Raw genomic sequence first — 18,141 nt, 5'->3', positions numbered from 1 at the left:
TAGACTGGGGTTGATCCTTATCAAATGTTGGCATTCCCTGTTACCTTCTGCCTTAATCTGATCCCTAGAAGTGCTAATTCTAGATTCTTCTTGGGCATCATTGCATGGTTAGCATCGTTGCTGCTGCACACCCTCTGTCACCCAGGGACCCTTTTAAAGGCCATGGAATTGTTCTGCCTGAGGCCATCACCACACCATGAAGTGGGGTTGGAGTCCTGGGGGCATCTGTGCCACCACCTCGTCAGGTGCTCCTTCCCTGATTGACAGATTGCAGTCTAGAAGTGCTGGGATATGGATGCCAGAGGAGGTGACTGGGGAGGTGAGCAACTAATGAATGCCTGGTGGACTCCCTACAGGTGACATCCCGGAACCGAGATAATGACCCCAATGACTACGTGGAGCAGGATGGTGAGTCTTCCTGATCTGTCACTCTGTGGGCCAGCGGGAAGCAGAGACCAGACACAGCCTCTCGTGCTGCCTGGTCTCCTCGCAAATTGGCTTTAGACCCATTTTTCCAGATGTGTGTGGTCTTGCAGTGGCACTCCAAGTCAGAATTTGGAGAACCATGTCTCTCCTGGACCTTGACTGACTTGTGCCTCTCCCTGCAGACATCCTCATCGTCAAGTTGAGAAAGGGCCAGGAGCTGAGACTTCGAGCCTATGCCAAAAAGGGCTTTGGCAAGGAGCATGCCAAGTGGAACCCTACTGCAGGGGTGGCTTTTGAATACGATCCAGACAATGCCCTGAGGCACACAGTGTACCCCAAGCCTGAGGAATGGTATGTTCCCCTTAGGAGTGATGGCAGGCATTTGGGGTGGGTGTGTCATAGAAATGGCTGCTGCTGACTGAGAGGTGGCAGGCTCTCTAGGAACTTGGGTGCCTCAAAAGCAGCAGTGGCAACGTTGTGCTGACCTGTGTTTGACCTCAGGCCAAAGAGTGAGTACTCGGAGCTGGATGAGGATGAGTCGCAGGCTCCCTATGACCCCAACGGCAAGCCAGAAAGGTAAGAGCCTGCCCGGATATGGGAAGGTAAAGTGTGTAAGAAGGGATGGTTTTGGTTCAGGCCATGAGTTAGGCGTCCCTCTTCCCGACCTCGTAGTTCTCACAAGCTGAGGAGGGCTGCTGACTGCTAAACCAGACCTGTGGTATGTGTACATCCCGGGGCAGGCCGTCAGCCCCCTTTTGGTCACTGTGACAAAGAGGAACCTCCAGTTATCCAGGTTGTTCCTATTCTGATTTTCAGCCCCCAAAGAAGAGATCCTTCAGGTCAATGCTAGGGGCAGAGATTGGGACCCAAGTTCCACAGGGGTGACTGTGAAAGAGCTGTCACTGGTCACTGCTCACTTGGTTTTCCACTCTCCTCAGTGGGGCATGCGTACATACAGAACTTTAGGATTTTCACAGGTACCTTATGCGGTAGTTGTAGCCTCCTTGCAGTCGTGCAAAGTGTGTTGAAACTACCCTATGTAAGAGGTTTTAGACGAAAGGAAGTCAGCCCTGGCCCAAGGTCAAGTTCCATGTGGGAACAGAGCCAAGACCCGGAAGGAGGGAGGGTTGTCCGTGGCCAGAGCTCGGGTCGGCCACCCTGCCTCACAGGGCACTCACTGGACTCTTGCCTCCTAGGTTTTACTACAATGTGGAGTCCTGTGGCTCTCTGCGTCCTGAAACCATTGTCCTGTCAGCCCTCTCTGGATTGAAGAAGAAACTGAGTGATTTACAAACTCAATTAAGCCACGAGATCCAGAGTGATGTGCTAACCATAAATTAACTGCAGCTTGCCTGCTTCAGCAAAAACGGAGATTCAGGCCAGCAGCTGGATATGGGGGTCTCTCTTCTAGTTTCTGAGAATCTAGTCTACTGTTGCTTGAGCGTCTTGGCAGGACATCAGTACCAATGAGAAGAGGGTCACAGATAGATCACCAGGGATGCAGTGGTGTTTAGGCAGGACCGGTCTTTACTGGCCCTGACTGCTGTTCATAACTGGCAGCAGTGCTCCCCAGATCCCAGAAGGTCCCTTCTGGACTGTTTCCAGTGCACCTGTAGGGAACCACTGCACTCCTCTCCTGGTTAGTCCAGCTCTTTAAACCCTTTCTGTCCAAGATGAGTCATTTTCAGTTGTACCTTAGATTTCTAGTGTTAGGATCAAGTGCCATAGCCTTTTTTCAAGGGGCCTATAAACCTTTCCAGTCCTTGCCCCAGGGCTGGCACTTCAAATTCCCAGGTGTCCCTAATTTGAGAAGTAACCTTTTGGAATAGCATTAGATACTGGCTGTCCCCTCCCCACCAAATAAACATGATATTTCATTCTCTGTCCAGCAGTTATGAACCCCTTCACCATCAATGGCTTGATCATTTAGTTTGGTGGTGGTGGGCGAGGGTGGAAGCAGCCGCAGGAGCAAGGGCCCCTCCCACATACACAGGAGGAATATTTCATTTCTCCTTAATGAAGGCTCTGGCCCTAACCCCTCAGCACTGTCTCCGGATAGGAGCATGTACAAAGCAGTTAATTAGGCAGCCTGGAGAAAACCAGAGATCCAGTACAGAAAGGAAAGGATATTTATTGATTAACAGAAGTTGTCTTTTTAAAAGTGTTTATTTTTGGCAATAAAGAGCACAACATAATCTCCTTCATGCGTCATCGTGCCACTTAGCTGAGCCAGCCAGCTCTGCCTCCCTCCCCAAAGACCTTTGGACCCCAGTTCCCCTCTACAGGCTAGCTCATCCCTCTGGGTGGTCATTCCCGGGTCACGTTGAGAGCGAGGCTGACTGCACCACCTCCCTAGCTCAAGGGCTCCTTTGGGAGGGGCTGCGTGCTTTATCATCCTCCTGCCACAACTCAGATAGTGGTTATTTACAAGGTCTGTTCCCACAAATCAGGACCCTAAAGTATTAAAAAACAAAACCCAGAAAACAACAACAAAAAACCCCACACAACCAAAGGTTTGACGTGAATAGAAAGATAGCCCTTCTGCATGGTAGTCAACAAATACCAGCACTAGAAAATCAATTGCTTTAATTGCATTACAGCAGGGAGCCTCAGCACCATGTGGGGAGGAGGAAACGGGAAGGGCTAGGTCTCAGAGTGCTTTTGGCTGGCCAGAGGGTACAAACAGGGCCAAGGGGCTCCCTCTGCTTGGGCATTGTCCACCCCTGGTCAGTGAGGGGGGCAGCAGGGGTGCTCCCCACAGCAGTCCTGCTGCAGCCTTCCCTCCTGGCCTGGCCGTGGGGCAGGAACAAGCTCCAGCCTTCCTCCACATGGCTGAGGTAATCAGCATCCCTACCCCGAGGGCATCTTCCCAGCCTACAAAGCAGGAAGGAGCCTGTGCAGAAGTTACATTTTAAAACCAGATTTTCACCTGAGGCGTCAACCAGATGTCACCTCTGCTTAAAACTCCAATTGCAAGGCTGGCAAGCAGCACAGTGGAAGCGCAGATCCTTCCTGTGTCACTCCAGGCCCAGAGGAACTGAGAAGCCACCTGCTGTTCCGGCCCTTGGGCTGTTTGGGAAAAGCCAGCAGTCAGAGTGCCAGCCTCGAGCTCTGATTGTCCCCCTCCTCTGGCCCTGGTAGTTCAAGCAGGTTCTGGCAGCAGGAGGGTTGTGCCATGGAGGATGGACACAACTGCCCTTATACTCAAAAACAGCCTTGACCATGGCCTGGTCATAGGATTAAAAAGTGTGTGTGTATTGGTGGGGAAGGATGGGGTGAGGGTGAGGGGATCTCATTGATACAGAGTATGTCATAAGCCATATATATTAAAATCATTAACAGTATATAGTCCCACAGTAGTTCCAGCCCCTCACACATGCTCAGGTGGTGTGGCCAGCCCTTTGCCTCAGTCCAGTCTCACCCTTGGGGGCAAGGAGAGGGCAGCTTGCTCCCTTTCTCCAGGCTCTTGGCCGACAGCCCCTTGAGGCTGTCTACGGTACATTGCAGCCAGCCCCGCGGCAGGCAGCCCCCAGCAGGCATTGGTGCTCGCCAGCACTGTGGTCACTGGGATGGGGTCTTGGCCTCGCTGCTGTCCCCCTGGCTGGGCTTTGGCTTTAGCAGGATGAATCTGTTGAGGAGGTCCGTTTCCGAGCTGGCCTGGGCTGCCCCATAGCCCTCACCTGTGGGCACAGAAGCAGGCTCAGAACTCAGAGCTAGGTCAAAAGACCCCTGCCCAATAGGCCTCATCCTCCACAGAGCCTCCTGGCAGGTGGGTGTGGGGCATGGAAGCGACTCACCAGCATAGCTGGAGGCTTCGGCGATGTTCTGGGAACCCGTGATGTGGTGCCAGTAGGCACTGCGGGGCAGCATGGTCGTGGGTGTGCAGGGATACGAGTAATGCTCCGTGCCCTTGTTCAGCAGCTGTGGGGCAAAGGAAGGGGTCACTCCCATTAGTGGCTCACTGTATCCCTGAGCAGCCCGCCCAAGGCCCTACCTGCCTCCACTGTGTACCCCAGGCACTTGGCCCTGCCTGCCCACCCGCCCCCCTCCCCCGACCCTATAACCTGGACTGATGCCCGCTGCCTCACCCTCACGTTCTTCTCCATTTCCAGCAGGACCCGCTTGTGCTGCTCAGCAATGGCCAGGGTGGCACTGTGGACCCGCTGGTAAATCTGCTCCCCTTCTTGTGTCTGGAAGGTGTAGAGTCCTTCCCCAGCATCACACATCCTGGGGACACAGATGGCACAGAGGGCAAGATGGTGGGGACCCACCACAGACATGCATGTAATTGGTTAGGCTGTCCTGCAACTGCAAGCTGTGGCTGCCTTCCAGGCCGGGAGGACAGGCAGGGCTGTGGTCTGGGGGTCCGACCACATGATGTAAACATGCTGAGCATTTTCTCTACCAGCTGGTGCTCAAAATGCATTACAAGAATTAACCCATTCAGTTTTCTCTACCACCTCCCTCTGGTCTTTGTACCATAAATGGTGTCCTCATTGTTATGCATTTTCCCAAACCATTTTATAGATGAGGAAACTGAGGCATACAGAAGCTAAGTAACTCAACCAAGGTTCTGCAGAGGATTATATGTAATTTCAGTCTAGGCAGGCTGACTCCAGAGTTCAAGTGAGGGGATACCCAGTCTTCACTATAATGCTAGGACGTTAGGTACTTTATTATCCCCGAAACCCAGACTCAGGTCCACAGTCACAGAACTAGTAAGTGCCTGAACCCGCATTTGACTTAAGCCAAAGTAGTCTATGACTTTTGGTAAATAGCTTCAATTGATCGGCATGCTGTGGGCAAGTTACTCCTCTGAGCCTTCATTTCATTTCTTCGTCTGTAAAATGGGAACATTACATTCCCCCTTGGGATTGCTATGCCAATAAATAAACCAAGCTCCTAGCGCAGTGCCCAACACAGAGTGAATGGCAGCCCCCATCACACCATGGTAGGACAGGGCTGAGAGGCGAGAGGGTCCTACCGGCCAGCTTCGAAGGTAAAGCGTGTGGCATCCCGGCCATAGCGGCGCAGTGAGCAGAGGGGCCATGAGACGAGCTTCACACGGGGGTTGTGGATGTCCCAGAGGTAGATGTTCTCGTGCGTGATCTGCAGCTTGCACTCACCATACACGTCCAGGTTGGGGCAGGGCAGCAGGAATACATTGAAGCGATCTGGTGTGGGGGAGGATGGACAAGTGGGCCCAGAGATGCCCCAGATGGGGGCTTCCTCCCTCCCTTCCTCTCCTCTTCCTCCTCCCCCTCCCCACCGCCAGGGCCAGGGCCCAGCCTCACCTGTCTGCTCACACTGCACCCCTGGGGCCAGGAGGTCAGGCTCTCCCAGACTGATGTCGTTGAGGCGGGACCCCAGACACTCCACAGATAGTGTCTTGTACCACTCCTCTGCCTCCAGCTCTGAAGAAAATGCTACTTCATCATGTGGCTCCGGGAGCCCGGTAGCCCAACCCATCTGCCCAGCCTGACTTATGCCGCCATGCACAGCAGGGAGGGCAAGGACAGTGGGTTCTGCCTGCCGATCTTGCCTCAACCCTGAGGGCCTGCTCCCTGAAGGCACCCCCAACCCCACACACACCCCACCACCATCTCCACCCAGGGTTAGCCCTGCTCTGCCTGCTCCTAGCTGGACCTCTGACCATGACTACCCCAGGGGAGGCAGATGGAGGTCCACACTCAGCGCCTCACCTGAGTCGCAGGTGAAGGTACGTGCCGAGTCGTCAGTGAATATGATGGCCACCGCCTGCCGCTTGGTCTCCTTGGGGAGCCGCGTGACACACTTGACGTTGCTGATCTCAGTCACCTGGGACAGCATCCACGAGGGACTTAGCCAGGCCAGTGCATCTCTCTCTCTGTCTCTCTCTCTCTCTCTGCATCCCCCACAGCCCTGCCACCCCCAGGAGGGTGCACAGACCTCAGGCCTCAGCAGACTGTCTTTGCTTACAGGTTGGGGGAGCTAGGACCCAGGCCTCCTAACCTTGGGGCAGCCCCGGAGGCACACTGACTTCTCATCTGGATACTTCTCCAGCCGCTGGGGCCCCTTGCTGGAGGATTTCCGGAACACCAGCCAGCACCTCCGGTAGATCTGTGGGGCGAGATGACAGGGCTCAGACCTCCCTGGACCACTCCCACCCTATCAGCATGGCCCTGCAGCCACCCCTGCCTGCCACAGGGGGCGGTGCCGCACAGCCTTCCCTGGAGCCCCAGCCTGGGGACACTGGGAGCGGGAGTCAACAGCAGTGTCACCTCCCTGGGGGAGAAGCCTCCTCCCCAAATTGAAAAGTCATTGACTTCTTGGCTGGCTCCAAAACGCTGTTCCACAAAGGGTGCTCTCCTGACCTGCCATTTACTGTGTGCCCCGCTTTTAGTGAGTAGCCAGCGTTCCTGAGTGCTTCCTGCTCACACCTGTTATTCGCACTGTGCACAGTCTCAGGGCCACTCCTGAGATAAGTCCTGTTATCCCCATTTTATAGATGGAGAAAGGGAGGCATCAAAACACTAAGGAATGGTGATGCTGGTATTTGCAGCAGGCTGTCTAGATCCAGGGCAGACCCTCACAGCCCACTGCAGGATCTGGCCAGGGCTCGGGCAGTGCCAGCCACAACAGAGGGGTCTCCTGGGGACAGGGATTAGACCCTCGCCCTTTGCCCACCTGTACATACCCTTGCCTCCTGCCCACCTGTACATCCCCGTGCCCCTAGTTCTCTGAGTCAGGTGAGGGTCTTTACATAGGTAACCCCCACTCTTGTCTCCCGGGGCTTTCACTCACCCTCTCTTTTCATTCTCTTACCAACCCTGAAGTGTAAGGGGCGCAGTTCCAGCTGGGAACCCAAGGCTGTTCGAGGTAAAGGGGCGGAGCTAGGAATCTGAGGCTCCTCCCACAGCATGGTGCCTTCCCTCCTGGTCCTGGCCACTGCTGAGGCTCCTGTACCTTAAACCACCTACATTCTCTGTAGCTTCAGGGACTCCCCCGAGGAGGTAGGGAGGGGAGGGGAGTGACCACTCTAGGATTGAAGGGACAGACCGGCCTATCATTTACCCGGGGTAGGGGAGGGTTTGGCCCCAGCCACGGGCCAGAGCTGCCCTTGCACAGCCCCTCCCTCCCACCTAGGCTTTTTTCTGCCCAAAGTCTGTGGCTGGGGTTTACCTACTTCCAGCGGGCACTTCAAAAGCCCTGCAGAGCCTGTTCCCCGGGCATCTCTGGTGTTCCTCTTACTGGAAACAGTAGGGAGACTGAGTGGCGGCCGAGAGCATAGCAGAAGAGGCCAGGGGACCTCTAGGCCCCACCCTCTCCTCAGCTCTACTGTGCCATGGGTAGGTCCTTGGCAGGCAGGGTCCCAGGGTGCAGTGGTCCTAGGCAGCCCCCATTTCAAGATACCACTCAGAGCCAGGCCACTTCTGGCTCCTATCTGGGACCCTAGGAGGCATGTCTGTTCCTGCACTCCTGACCCTGGCTCGGCCCCTGTTCTACCCACCTAAACCACAGCAGCCCTCAGTTCTCAGCTGCAGCGCTCCTTTAAGACAGACACTGAATTTTATCCTCAGAATCCTCACTCATATCCTGGTAGCCTCATTAATAGCCATGCTAAACAAGTGAATGACCACATGAAGGAACCGTGAATGAATGGATGGATGAATGGATGGATGCTGCCGACCCACATACACCCTGCCAGGGTGGGCTCCATGCAGCCCGCAGCATCAGGGGCAGAAGGCCTGGGGACCTGAGCATGCCGGTTGCCTGGTTACAGGATACACATTCACAGCCCCAGGGAGCCACACGCTCAAGAGCCCTCCTTCCCACTTCGCACAGGGCTTTGATCAGTGCTTCAGAAACACTCTGCCACAGCTCTGCCACGGGAGAAAGGCCCTGGCAGGTATGAGTGCCGACTCCTGATCTCTTTCAGCCCCTCCCCCCTCACCTCTGTGGGCTGAGATGAGAATGGCTGCTGGGGAGGGACTGCAGCCTCTCATACCAGGGGAAGTGAGGCTCCTGGTTTCAGGGGGAAGAGAATTCCTTGCATGGATAGGGCCTGGCCACGCCCCACCTTCCCATCCAGGCTGTGCCCACCTGTCAGCCGCTCAGTCTCCCTTCTCTCTGGAACAGGTTTGATACTGAGCCCAAGTGGCTGCCCTTGTAGCCGGTGCCTTCCTGGCATGCTCTGCCCTGGGCAAGGCCTCAGCCCAGCTGGCCCTGGGGACCTGCTAAGTCTGGGGCCATAGGAATGAGGAGTGATGTTAGAAGCGAAGCCGCTGCTTCCTTGGCCTCCCTACCTCAGCCTCAGCTTCTCTCTTTGTTCTGTGCTCCAAGTCAGTGGGCTGATCCGCCTTTCAGAGGAACAGCAAAGCAGTCGATGGCTGCCAGGGCCCAGTCTCAACTAGGTTGAGCCCCAGGGTGGGGAGGAACAGGAGGGGAGGTGGGGCCAGAACCGCCCTCTCCAAGGCCAGCCCTGCTCTGTCTGGTAACCAGGTAGGGAAGCCGGGTGGCAGATCCCTCTGCCACTCCGCATGCCCCCCACCCCCCTCAGGCTGAGCCAGGAAGCCTTGAGCAGCCTGAGCCCACCCACCCCTTCAAGGCAATGGGAAAGAAAAGGGAGAGAGGGATAGGAGTCCGGGGTCAAACACGAGACTTGGGTGACCTCAGTCACCAGGGCTGTCCTTCCTACAGGAGAAGGGGCAGCTAGCTGCCAGACCTGTCTTTGGCAGGGGGGCCTGGCAGAGGAAAAGAGGCAGCTCTCAGACAGCCTCACCGAGATCATGAAGTTGATCCCCTCTGCTCCTGTCTTCTGAGGGGTCTATCACCAGTTGGGGGTCTACAGGGGGTAGGACAGGATGCACGCCCAGTGAGACCTCTTCTCTATAGCCCCTCCAAGCCCCCAGTTCAGGGCCAAGCACCAAGCCAACAACTTGGAGGGAAGCAGCCTGTCCCAGAGCACTGGACCATTCTGCCCAAAGTTCTCATTTGGAAACCACATAAATATCAGCTTCAGCGCCTCACACCACCCCATCCCCCCCAGCCAACCACTCCCCTTTTCAAACACTTCTTTAACATTGAAAACAACAATCTGAAATATACTAAATATCTGCACACGGAAAGCAGTAGGAAGCAAGGTGAGAGGACCTAAAAGAAAAGAGGCCAGGAGAGGTGAGGGGAGGCCGGGGGTGGGGGGCAAACGGAAGGGAGAGGAGGCCAGGGGAAGTGAGACGCTGCTTCTCAGCTCAGACACAGCCCGGCCTTGCCAGCCGCTCCTGCTGCTGCTGTGGTGACAACTTCAACAATAGCAGGGGAGCCGCCTGCCCATCGGCGGCCACCGTTGCTGCCACCACCACCACCACTGGCCCAGCTGTTGGGATGCCAGCCAGCCCTCTGGGGCGTGGGCTGCAGCAGACAGAACCCAGCCCAGGCACATGCCAGGCAGCACGCTGGCGAGGAGCCCCGAGACCACAGATGCACGATGCCCAGCAGCCGGCGGGCAGCCGCATGCCCCACACACCATGCCTCCGTGCCTGGGACCCAGTCCTCGGGACCCCCTCCCTTGGCAGGGCACCTCCGCAGGTCAGGGTCACTCACCCCGAGCTTCCTGCTCTTCATCTTCACGTAGCCTTGCTTGACGATGTCGCTGAAATTGGTCGCCATGCTTTTCCCACCTTTTGGGGGCGCGGGGCCTGGCGGAGGCGAGGGGAAGAACGTCCAGGTGCCTGGGTCTCCGGCTCCTCCAATCACCTGTTCCGGACACTCTGTCGGGGCTGCCGGGCGAGGGGCTGCTCCTCACCTCCCCCGCCTCAGCATTGTTCTAGCAGCTCCTTCGCCCGGCGCCTGCTGGAAATAAAAATGACAGGGAGATTAGAGGCAGTGACATCTTTCTCTTCCTCTCGCTGTCTCGCTCTCTTTTTTCCTTCCTCTTCCCACACTCCTCCCTCCCTCTTCCCTCCCGCCTTCCTCCCGCCCTTCTTCCTTCCCTTCCCTCCCCACCCCAGGACGACAGAACCATTCAGGAAAACCGAGGTGGAGGCAGCAGTGAGGAAAATGGTCCAGCCCAGTCCCCTCCCTCACGGCTGGGGCTGGCAGTTAACCCCTTCCTGGGAGGACTGGCTCTGGCTCCTGCTGTGGAGGTGGGGACCTAGGAAGGGAAGTGGCGGGGAGTGCTGTTCCTCAGCATTTCGGGCTTGGGGCCCCATCAACTGTGATAACTCTGGGGCAAATTTAGGGCAACTTGCCAAGAGCAAAAGCCCCTTCCTGGGTACAAGTGCTCCCAGGGGTAGGGGCAAGCGCTTCCCAGAGATGGGGGATGGGGGTCCCAGGAGATGACCCCTGGGTGTCTGAGTGAACCCCACGCTCTGCAATGTTAAAGACAACTTGCCTAGTCAGCTCAGCAGCCCCCACAAACCCCTCTGCCCTCCTGCCGGACCAGGTCCTCTACCTGTTTCTCTCCAGCCCCAGGCTAAGAATCACTACCTTGAGCTCACGCAGGGTCTGCTCCCAGGCCCTGCAACTCTTCCGCACACAGCTCTGGGTGCTGCTTCCTGGGTGGGAGGGCAGAGTCCAGTGGGGCGGGCCCCCAGATAAGCCTGAGGAATGTGCTGGGCCGGCTGGAGATGGCCACTGTGGGAGCAGACGCCTTGCCCTGGCCCTGGGGTTGGGAACGCTGGCCAGTCCGTGAGGGTGGGGCCCAGGTCCCAACAGGCCACTGGGTCTGGCCAAGCCAAGCCGGGCCTCCATGTCCTGAGCATGGGCAGGAGTTAATTATAGGAGAACCAGCCAGGGCCTGGGGCAACAAGACATGCAGGAGACAGTGTGGGACACCAGAGAGAGGTAAATATGGAGCAGGAAATGGGCATACCAGCAGGGCCACCCCAAATCAGGCGGATCTACAGATAACAAAGACTCAAACTCAAAGGGAGACCTCAGTGATGACCCAGTCTAACCCCTGTATTTTATAGATGGGGAAAGAAAGTTGCCCAGAGAGGGTAAGTTACATGACTAAGGTCACACAGCAGGCCTGGGGCAAAGCCAGGGATGAAGGAGAAGGTCCAGGGTGGTGATGGAGGCCAGTCTGAGGGGGAACATCCTACTGCCATCTCTGGCTGACTGCCACCTAAGCCTTCCCTGCCATCCAGCCTCAGGGGCAGGATTATGCCAGCAATGTGGCCCCTGTGTCTTCAGGATCACCGGGTGGGAACAGGGCAGCATTTCTGGGGTCAGCTGGGTATCTGTGCTGCCAGAACGGGGCCCTGGGGCAGGCATGCTGCTGGTTGTCCCAGCAGCTTGGCATTAATTAATGTCCTGGAGGCCTGTCTGTTGAGTGCCTAACAAGGAACAGATGGGACTACCCCAGTGGGCACACACAAACAAGGGACGGGCAGAGAGGGTAATGCTCCCCTATCCCACTTGCACCCTGATACCCCCCAATTCCACTCCTGCCCATTCACTGCCTCTATCCCAGCTCCCTGGGGTCCAAGACCCTCCCACAGTTAGGTGGTCTACTTTCCTCCTATAAGGTCTGGTCTGGGGTCCCCCACTGGCAACTGATCCCCAACACTCTGCCACACCTGGGCTCTGGCAGCTAGAGATGGGTCAATTTTCTCATCTCTGTCTTCACCGCCTGCCTCTGGGGCTGCCTTCTCCCCAGAGCAAGGACCAGCTCAGGAGTTCCCCTCCAAGAGGATTAGCAGGCTGGCCACTGGCTGTGGGTCCACAGTGTGGAAGCCCCCTATCAGAACACGTCTACAGGAAGCCACTGGGCCCCTCGGGTTCATCCAGCGCAGCCCAGACATAGCACAGCCTGGAGTGTGAATCTAGCTGGCTGTGTGGTCCTGGGCAAGCCGCTTAAGACGCTGTGCCTCAATTTCCCCACTGGAAAAAAAAAGTGAATAAATCTACCTACTTTAAATGAGGAAATGAATCCATGAGGCACTTGCCTGCCCACTTGGGACAACAGCTTCTACCCTTTTTCTTTTTCTTCTTTTTTTTTTTTTTTTTTCAGACGGAGTCTCGCTCTGTTGTCCAGGCTGGCTCGGTTCACTGCAAGCTCTGCCTCCCGGGTTCATGCCATTCTCCTGCCTCAGCCTCCTGAGTAGCTGGGACTACAGGCTCCCGCCACCACGCGGGGCTAATTTTCTGTATTTTCAGTAGAGATGGGGTTTCACCATGTTAGCCAGGATGGTCTCGATCTCCTGACCTCATGATCCGCCCGCCTTGGCCTCCCAGAGTGCTGGGATTACAGGCATGAGCCACCGTGCCTGGCCTTTTTCTTCTTTTGAGACAGGGTCCTTCTCTGTCACCCAGGCTGGAATGCAGGGGTGCGATCACGGCTTACTGCAGCTTCGACTAACCAGGCTCAAGTGATCCACCCACCTCAGCCTCCTGAATAGCTGGGACCACAGGTACATACTGCCATGCCCAGCTAATTTTTAAAAACTTGTTTGTAGAGATGGGTTTTCACCATGTTGCCCAGGCTGGTCTTGAACTCCTGGGGTCAAGTGATCCACAAGGCTTGGCCTCCCAAAGTGCTGAGATTACAGGTGTGAGCAACTGCACCTGGCTAGAGCTTCTACCTTGAAAACTCCAAGGGCTATATATATATACATTGTTTTCTTCAAGGGATATAGTTTTCAAGAGTTGCTGCTCAGACAGGGCGATGAAACCACCAGAAGCCAGCCTGCTCCTTCCCAGTGTCGCCCCACCAGGGACTGTGGCCCCAAGCTCTCAGGAGTGCTCCTGCTGCATCTGTCCATAGGCAGTCTGTCCCTGTCCCATACCCCAGGTCCCCAGCAGGAAGAGTAACCTTCACCGGGAAGGCTGGGTGGCAAAGTCCTGCCAGCTTACTCTGGCCCTGAGTCACAGGGACCCCTGGCCACACTTAGTCCCTAATGAGGTTTGCAAGAGCAAGACCTAACCTAGGACCCAAAATGGTGTGGCAAAGGGGGGTTGGGAATGGAGAGGAGGGAAAGGTCAGGGCCAATAGGTGGAGCCATAAATTTGACAGGCAGTGGTGTCAAGTGGTGGGGGGAGCCCAGAACCAACCCACCATCCTCCAGAAGGAATGCACCGTGTTAAGCAAGCGAGGCAGCCCCCAAGCTGAGCCTGTGAAGGCCCAATAGGACAGCAAGAAGTGGAGGGCAGGCCGGGCACAGTGGCTCACAATTGTAATCTCAACACTTTGGGAGACCAAAGTGGGAAGATCACCTGGGGCCAGGAGTTCAAGATCAGCCCCAGCACCATAGAGAGACCTCGTCTCTACAAAAAATTAAAAACTTAGCCGGGCGTGTGGCACGTGCCTGTAGTCACAGCTACTGGGGAGGCTGACATGGGAGGATCACTCGAGCTCAGGAATTCCAGGTAGCAGTGAGCTGTGATGAAGCCACTTTACTCCAGCCTGGGTAATAGAGTGAGACTCTGTCTCTAAAAAATTTCAAAAAAATCAATTAAAAAAATACAAAAAGTGGAGGGCAGCTCAGGCTGGGCAGGCCAGGAATCGGGCTGAAGTAGCCCCTGCCCTGTTTGTCCCTGGGGCCACTGTCCCCATCCACTCCTGAGCCACCGCCAGCCTCACAGGCCTGCAGCAGGAAGAATGCTTGCTACTTTGAGAGGACCTGAGGTCTTGGGTCCTTCCCCAGCACTGTGAGCTCCGAGCTCCCAGCTAAGCAGGGTGTCCAGCAGCCCCTCTCAGGGTTCCAGTGCAGGAGGAGGGGAGCAAGGGCCCCCCGTATCCCGCCTCCCAGCCTGGTACCAACACTGCTGCTTACCCAGGGACAGTACCTGCCTGGTGCCAGGCCACCACAGGCTCCCGCGCAGGGAGAGCCAGCTCTCCCCAGGAAGGGTGGGTGTCCTGGGGGGCGGGGGGCTGGGAGACTCCCAGGGCCCTCCCTGCCCACCTGCCCCATGGGGCAGCCACGCTGAGCACTCCCTCTCGCACCTGGATTCTGCCTGGAGGCTTTGGCTCCAGAACAAACGCTACTCGCTGAGACTGCAACCAATGACTGAGCAGGCGGCTGCCTGCCTAGCTGGGCCTCCCCATCCCTGACAGATCGGATCTTATCGGGCTGCAGGAACAGCCCTACCTGGACACCATCTCAGTGTCATCTGGCTGTCTCTATCCCACGGCGAAGATCGGATCTGTGGGATTCTCTCCAGCACCAGGGCCATTTCCCATCACCTGCTGCTCTCCCCCCACCCCACCCCCAGATTGTTATCAGGGGCGGGCTGGGAGTGCTCCCAACAGATCCCCATGGGGCGACCACACGAAACGTGGTGAGGCCCATCAAGGTGGATGGCAAAGACAGACCAAATACCCACCTGGGCAGAGAGGGACGGCAGAAGGAGGGGACATCTGAACAGCCACGGTCCCCCAGACCCTTAAGCCAAGAGAGTAATGCTGTGGCTGCATACCACTCTGCTCTCGGGGGTCCCCTGCCCACCCCTCAACATGCCAAACCCCCTCCCTCGAGGGACCACTGCACTAGCTGTTTCCCACCTACAACATCATTCCCTCACACGCTCATGGTTCATTCCACTGCTTCATCCACCTCCCCCAGGAGGCCTTCCCTGACTACCCTCACCAAAGGATCCCCGCTAGCCAGCCTCTCTCACAACATCAGGTGTGGCTGCCTTCATCGCACACCACCATGGGATTTTCTTGTTCCTACATCTGTCCATTTGTTTCTGACCACAGAGAGACATCTGGAATGTCAGCTCCCTGGTGGCTCAGCCTCGTCTGTCTAGTTAACAGCTCTATCCCAGCTCCTTGAATGGTGCCCGGTGGGGAGGAGACGCTCAATATTTGGGGTCTGAATGCATCGTTCTCTCCAGGACTTGTCTTCCCCCCAATCCTTTCTTCCACCACCACCAGCCTCCATCTGGCTGGACCTGGCTCAGCTTCCAGAGGTGAGTGAGCCACAGCAGGCTCCCAGCTCCTGGGTCTCAGCGCTGACTGGCATGGCCAGCAGGCTGTTGTTACTGGAGAACCAGCTGCGCTCAAGACCCGCAGTTTGGTTCAGAGCTGCCTCAGGGAAGAGTGTGCTGCTGACACCGAGGCCAGGCCTGGTTGGGCAGCCCCACCTTGGCCAGGGTTGTGGGGTAAGGTCATGCCCAGCCCTGCTGCCTTGCCCAGGAGGGAAATGCTGGGAGTAACCAGTACCAGCACAGCAACGCAAGCAACTGGGGAGAGGAGACACAGCTCCTGGGACCAGAGTTGGGGGCAGGGGCAGGGGCAGGAAGAGCCTGTACCTGTGCCACATCCCTCTGAAAGGGTCTAGGAAAGAACCTGCCCTAAGCAAGCCCACCCCACACAGTAAAGTGTAGTCTCCTAGAGCTGCTGCCAGGCCCCTCGCTGCCCTCGCCATCAGACCCCTCCAACCCACACCCTCCATCCAAGCGGAAGCGGCCCAGCAACTGACGTGTCCCCATGGCTTGGGGCAGGCGGGCTGCACAGAGCCCCTGCTCTGCCACATCACCCAGGTGCCCAGCCTCAGCTAATGCCCCTTTTCAGTAACAGAAAGCATGGAACTGGATTCAGGGCCTTGCGGGCCACTGGGGAAAAGGTAGACAGACCTTGGGGGCCAGTGGAGAAAGGTTCAAGGACAGGAGGCAGCTGGTCATGAGTTTGGGCTGTAGGGAGAAACCCCATAGTCAGGAGGGGGTCGGCAGTGGGGGCCAGCTGGGGTACAAAAAATCATCCCTTGGAATTTGGAGGAGTTGAGAGAACAGGAGGCCCCGGGGAGGAGTAGGAAGGCTGGTAGAAGGTTGGGAGCTGCCAGGGGCTGGGTTATGCCCCTTCCGGCTGGCAGGCCCGGGAGCGCAGGGCCTGGGTTGTTCGGATGGGGTTTGTGTGGGTGCGGGTGAGGTCATCTCGCGACCTGGGCTACCCCGGAGACGAGAGCTGAGGGTGGTGAGAGCGCAGGGAGTTTCAGGGCCCAGGCACTGGCTTGTAGGGGGCGGGTCTCTGAGCCCCTCCACCCCAGAGTAGGAAGGTCCCATGGGACGGAGCGTCCCTCAGGTTCGGGAAGTGACTGAGGGTAATCAGGGGTGGGAGTCGCCGGGGCTCTCGCGGGCTCTGCGCGGCCTATGTTCCCCTCCCTGCCTCGCGCCCCCCAATTTACCTGGACGCCGAGGCCCGGGCCAGGAGCGCCTGCTCAGCGGGGCCGCGGAGCAGGCTCATGCCCGCGTCACGGTGCGGCCGGCGGGGGCGGCAGGGCGGCGGTGGCGCCGGGCTCCAGGCGGGGACGGCGAGGGAGGTGCGGCCGCCCGGCTAAGGATCAGGCTCAGGCTGGGACTCGGCTCCGCTCCCTCCACCGCCCGGTCCCACCGCTACGCCCCGCCCCCTGCCCCGCCCTGGCGGCCAGCCCCCGCCGTATACCTCCGAGCCGCGGGACACTCGATTCTGCCCTGGCACCCCCGCACCCGTTTCAAGTCGCCCCTGGTACCCCCAGCTCATTCCCACCACCCCTCTCTGGGCCCAAAAGCCCACATCGTCTCTCAGCCCCTGAAAGCTGAACTCCACATCAGCTCCCAGCCCCCACATCTCAACCCCTTCACTTCTTCAGGAGTCGCATACACACCCAGACTCCACATCAGCTCCCAGCCCCCACATCTCAATCCCTTCACTTCTTCAGGAATCACATACACACCCATTGCTCCCCTAACCGCATCGTGACTCTCTGGACCCTCACAGCCCAGCTCCCCCAGCCTCACAGTGACCTCCTCTGCTACCCCTCCTCAAGTAGCCGCACCAGCGCCTCTGTCTCCCAGATCTCCTCTCCACCCTCAAAACATCCAGTTCTCCTAGTCTAGGTCTCCCTGAGACTTTGCCCTCAAGCCCAAACTTCATTCCCCTCCATTGCTCCCCCCACCCAGCCCCCAACCCCCTCACCCCTGCTCTTCGGGCCTGAGTCAATGATCTATGGGAATCCCCAATCACAGGCCTCAGCTGTGCAAGGAAGGGACAAGAGAAGTTGCCCAGGGCCTCTTCTGGGGAGGAACTGACCCCTCCGGTTTTCACATCTTTTTACACCAGAGCTTCTCAAGATTTTTCACCTTTTTACACCAGAGCTTTTCAAAGTGTGGTCCTTGGACCAGAAGCTTCCCATCACCTTGAAACTTGTTAGAAATGCAAATTCCCTGTCCTACCTCAGACCTATGAAATCAGAATTTCTGGGAGTTTCCAGCAGAAATGTGTATTTTAACAGGTTAGGTGATTCTGATGCGCACTAATGTGTGAGAACCACTGCTTTAGACCATATATACAAAACAAAACAATAGGCCACCTGAACAGCCAGAATCCTGAGAAATGAAAATATCTCCACGTCCAGCTACTGTCCGGGTGTCTCAGAGGAATAGGCCTAAAGCAGTGAGGGACCAAGGATCCCAACACCCACCCATGGAATGCATGCCCCTGCCCTGGAGACACCTGGGCCTCAGCCTTGCCCAGGGAGCTTAAAGGGAGGCTGCCTCCGGATGTCTGAAAATGTCCCTGATGGTCATTGTAGTGTCTGTGATCAGCCTGAGTTAATCAGCCCCAGGCCCATGGCCAAGCTAGCGTGGGCCTCGACCTCCTGACCTCTCTATGCGTCTTTCGAACTTGGCCTCACCTGCTTTGCTTCAAACCACAGCCCATAAAGCTCCCAGCACTTGATTCATCATAGCAAACTGTTTTTTAATACCAGAAACCTCTAGGGGAGCTTTGGCCAACAACAACAACACAAATGA

General features: G+C 57.0%; 3 protein-coding genes across 10 annotated transcripts in view; 1 reads left to right on the top strand and 2 right to left on the bottom strand.

The window, feature by feature from the left end:
• POLR2C (RNA polymerase II subunit C) overlaps positions 1 to 2,625 on the top strand; it is a 103,146-nt gene extending 100,521 nt beyond the window's left edge. The window contains exons 7-10 of the mRNA XM_050773102.1: positions 357 to 408; positions 609 to 777; positions 928 to 1,002; positions 1,623 to 2,625. Of these exons, the coding sequence (XP_050629059.1) occupies positions 357 to 408; positions 609 to 777; positions 928 to 1,002; positions 1,623 to 1,767 (441 nt within the window). The 3' untranslated portion in view covers positions 1,768 to 2,625. The remainder of the gene's footprint in view (positions 1 to 356; positions 409 to 608; positions 778 to 927; positions 1,003 to 1,622) is intronic.
• The window catches only part of CIAPIN1 (cytokine induced apoptosis inhibitor 1), a 321,083-nt gene that overhangs the window by 40,555 nt on the left and 262,387 nt on the right, over positions 1 to 18,141 (bottom strand). The window lies entirely within an intron of this gene.
• DOK4 (docking protein 4) lies at positions 2,574 to 16,750 on the bottom strand. 8 transcript variants are annotated; one of them, XM_050773041.1, is made up of 9 exons: positions 16,536 to 16,750; positions 10,009 to 10,257; positions 6,418 to 6,525; positions 6,129 to 6,243; positions 5,721 to 5,840; positions 5,411 to 5,600; positions 4,515 to 4,653; positions 4,224 to 4,347; positions 2,574 to 4,106 (listed from the first exon to the last, which is right to left on the bottom strand). In XM_050773041.1, exons 2-9 carry the CDS (start codon positions 10,072 to 10,074, stop codon positions 3,988 to 3,990), a joined length of 981 nt encoding a protein of 326 aa, XP_050628998.1. In that variant the 5' UTR covers positions 10,075 to 10,257; positions 16,536 to 16,750; the 3' UTR covers positions 2,574 to 3,987. The 8 variants fall into 8 exon arrangements, with proteins under 8 accessions (XP_050628998.1, XP_050629000.1, XP_050628999.1 ...); XM_050773043.1 differs by lacking the exon at positions 16,536 to 16,750 and adding an exon at positions 10,894 to 10,980; XM_050773042.1 differs by lacking the exon at positions 16,536 to 16,750 and adding an exon at positions 10,859 to 10,942.

This window comes from Macaca thibetana, chromosome 20 (genome assembly GCF_024542745.1).
Source record: "Macaca thibetana thibetana isolate TM-01 chromosome 20, ASM2454274v1, whole genome shotgun sequence".
NCBI classification, from domain to species: Eukaryota; Metazoa; Chordata; class Mammalia; order Primates; family Cercopithecidae; genus Macaca; species Macaca thibetana.
This window is presented reverse-complemented; position numbering and strand designations above follow the sequence as displayed.

Excerpts from the sequence above, each read along its gene's own strand:
- DOK4 (XM_050773037.1), bottom strand. The coding sequence starts at position 10,074 with ATGGCGACCAATTTCAGCGACATCGTCAAGCAAGGCTACGTGAAGATG. Across the intron at positions 6,526-10,008 it reads TGAAGAGCAGGAAGCTCGGG|ATCTACCGGAGGTGCTGGCT; the intron begins GTGAGTGACCCT and ends CTCGCCCCACAG. Across the intron at positions 5,841-6,128 it reads TACCTTCACCTGCGACTCAG|AGCTGGAGGCAGAGGAGTGG; the intron begins GTGAGGCGCTGA and ends CATTTTCTTCAG.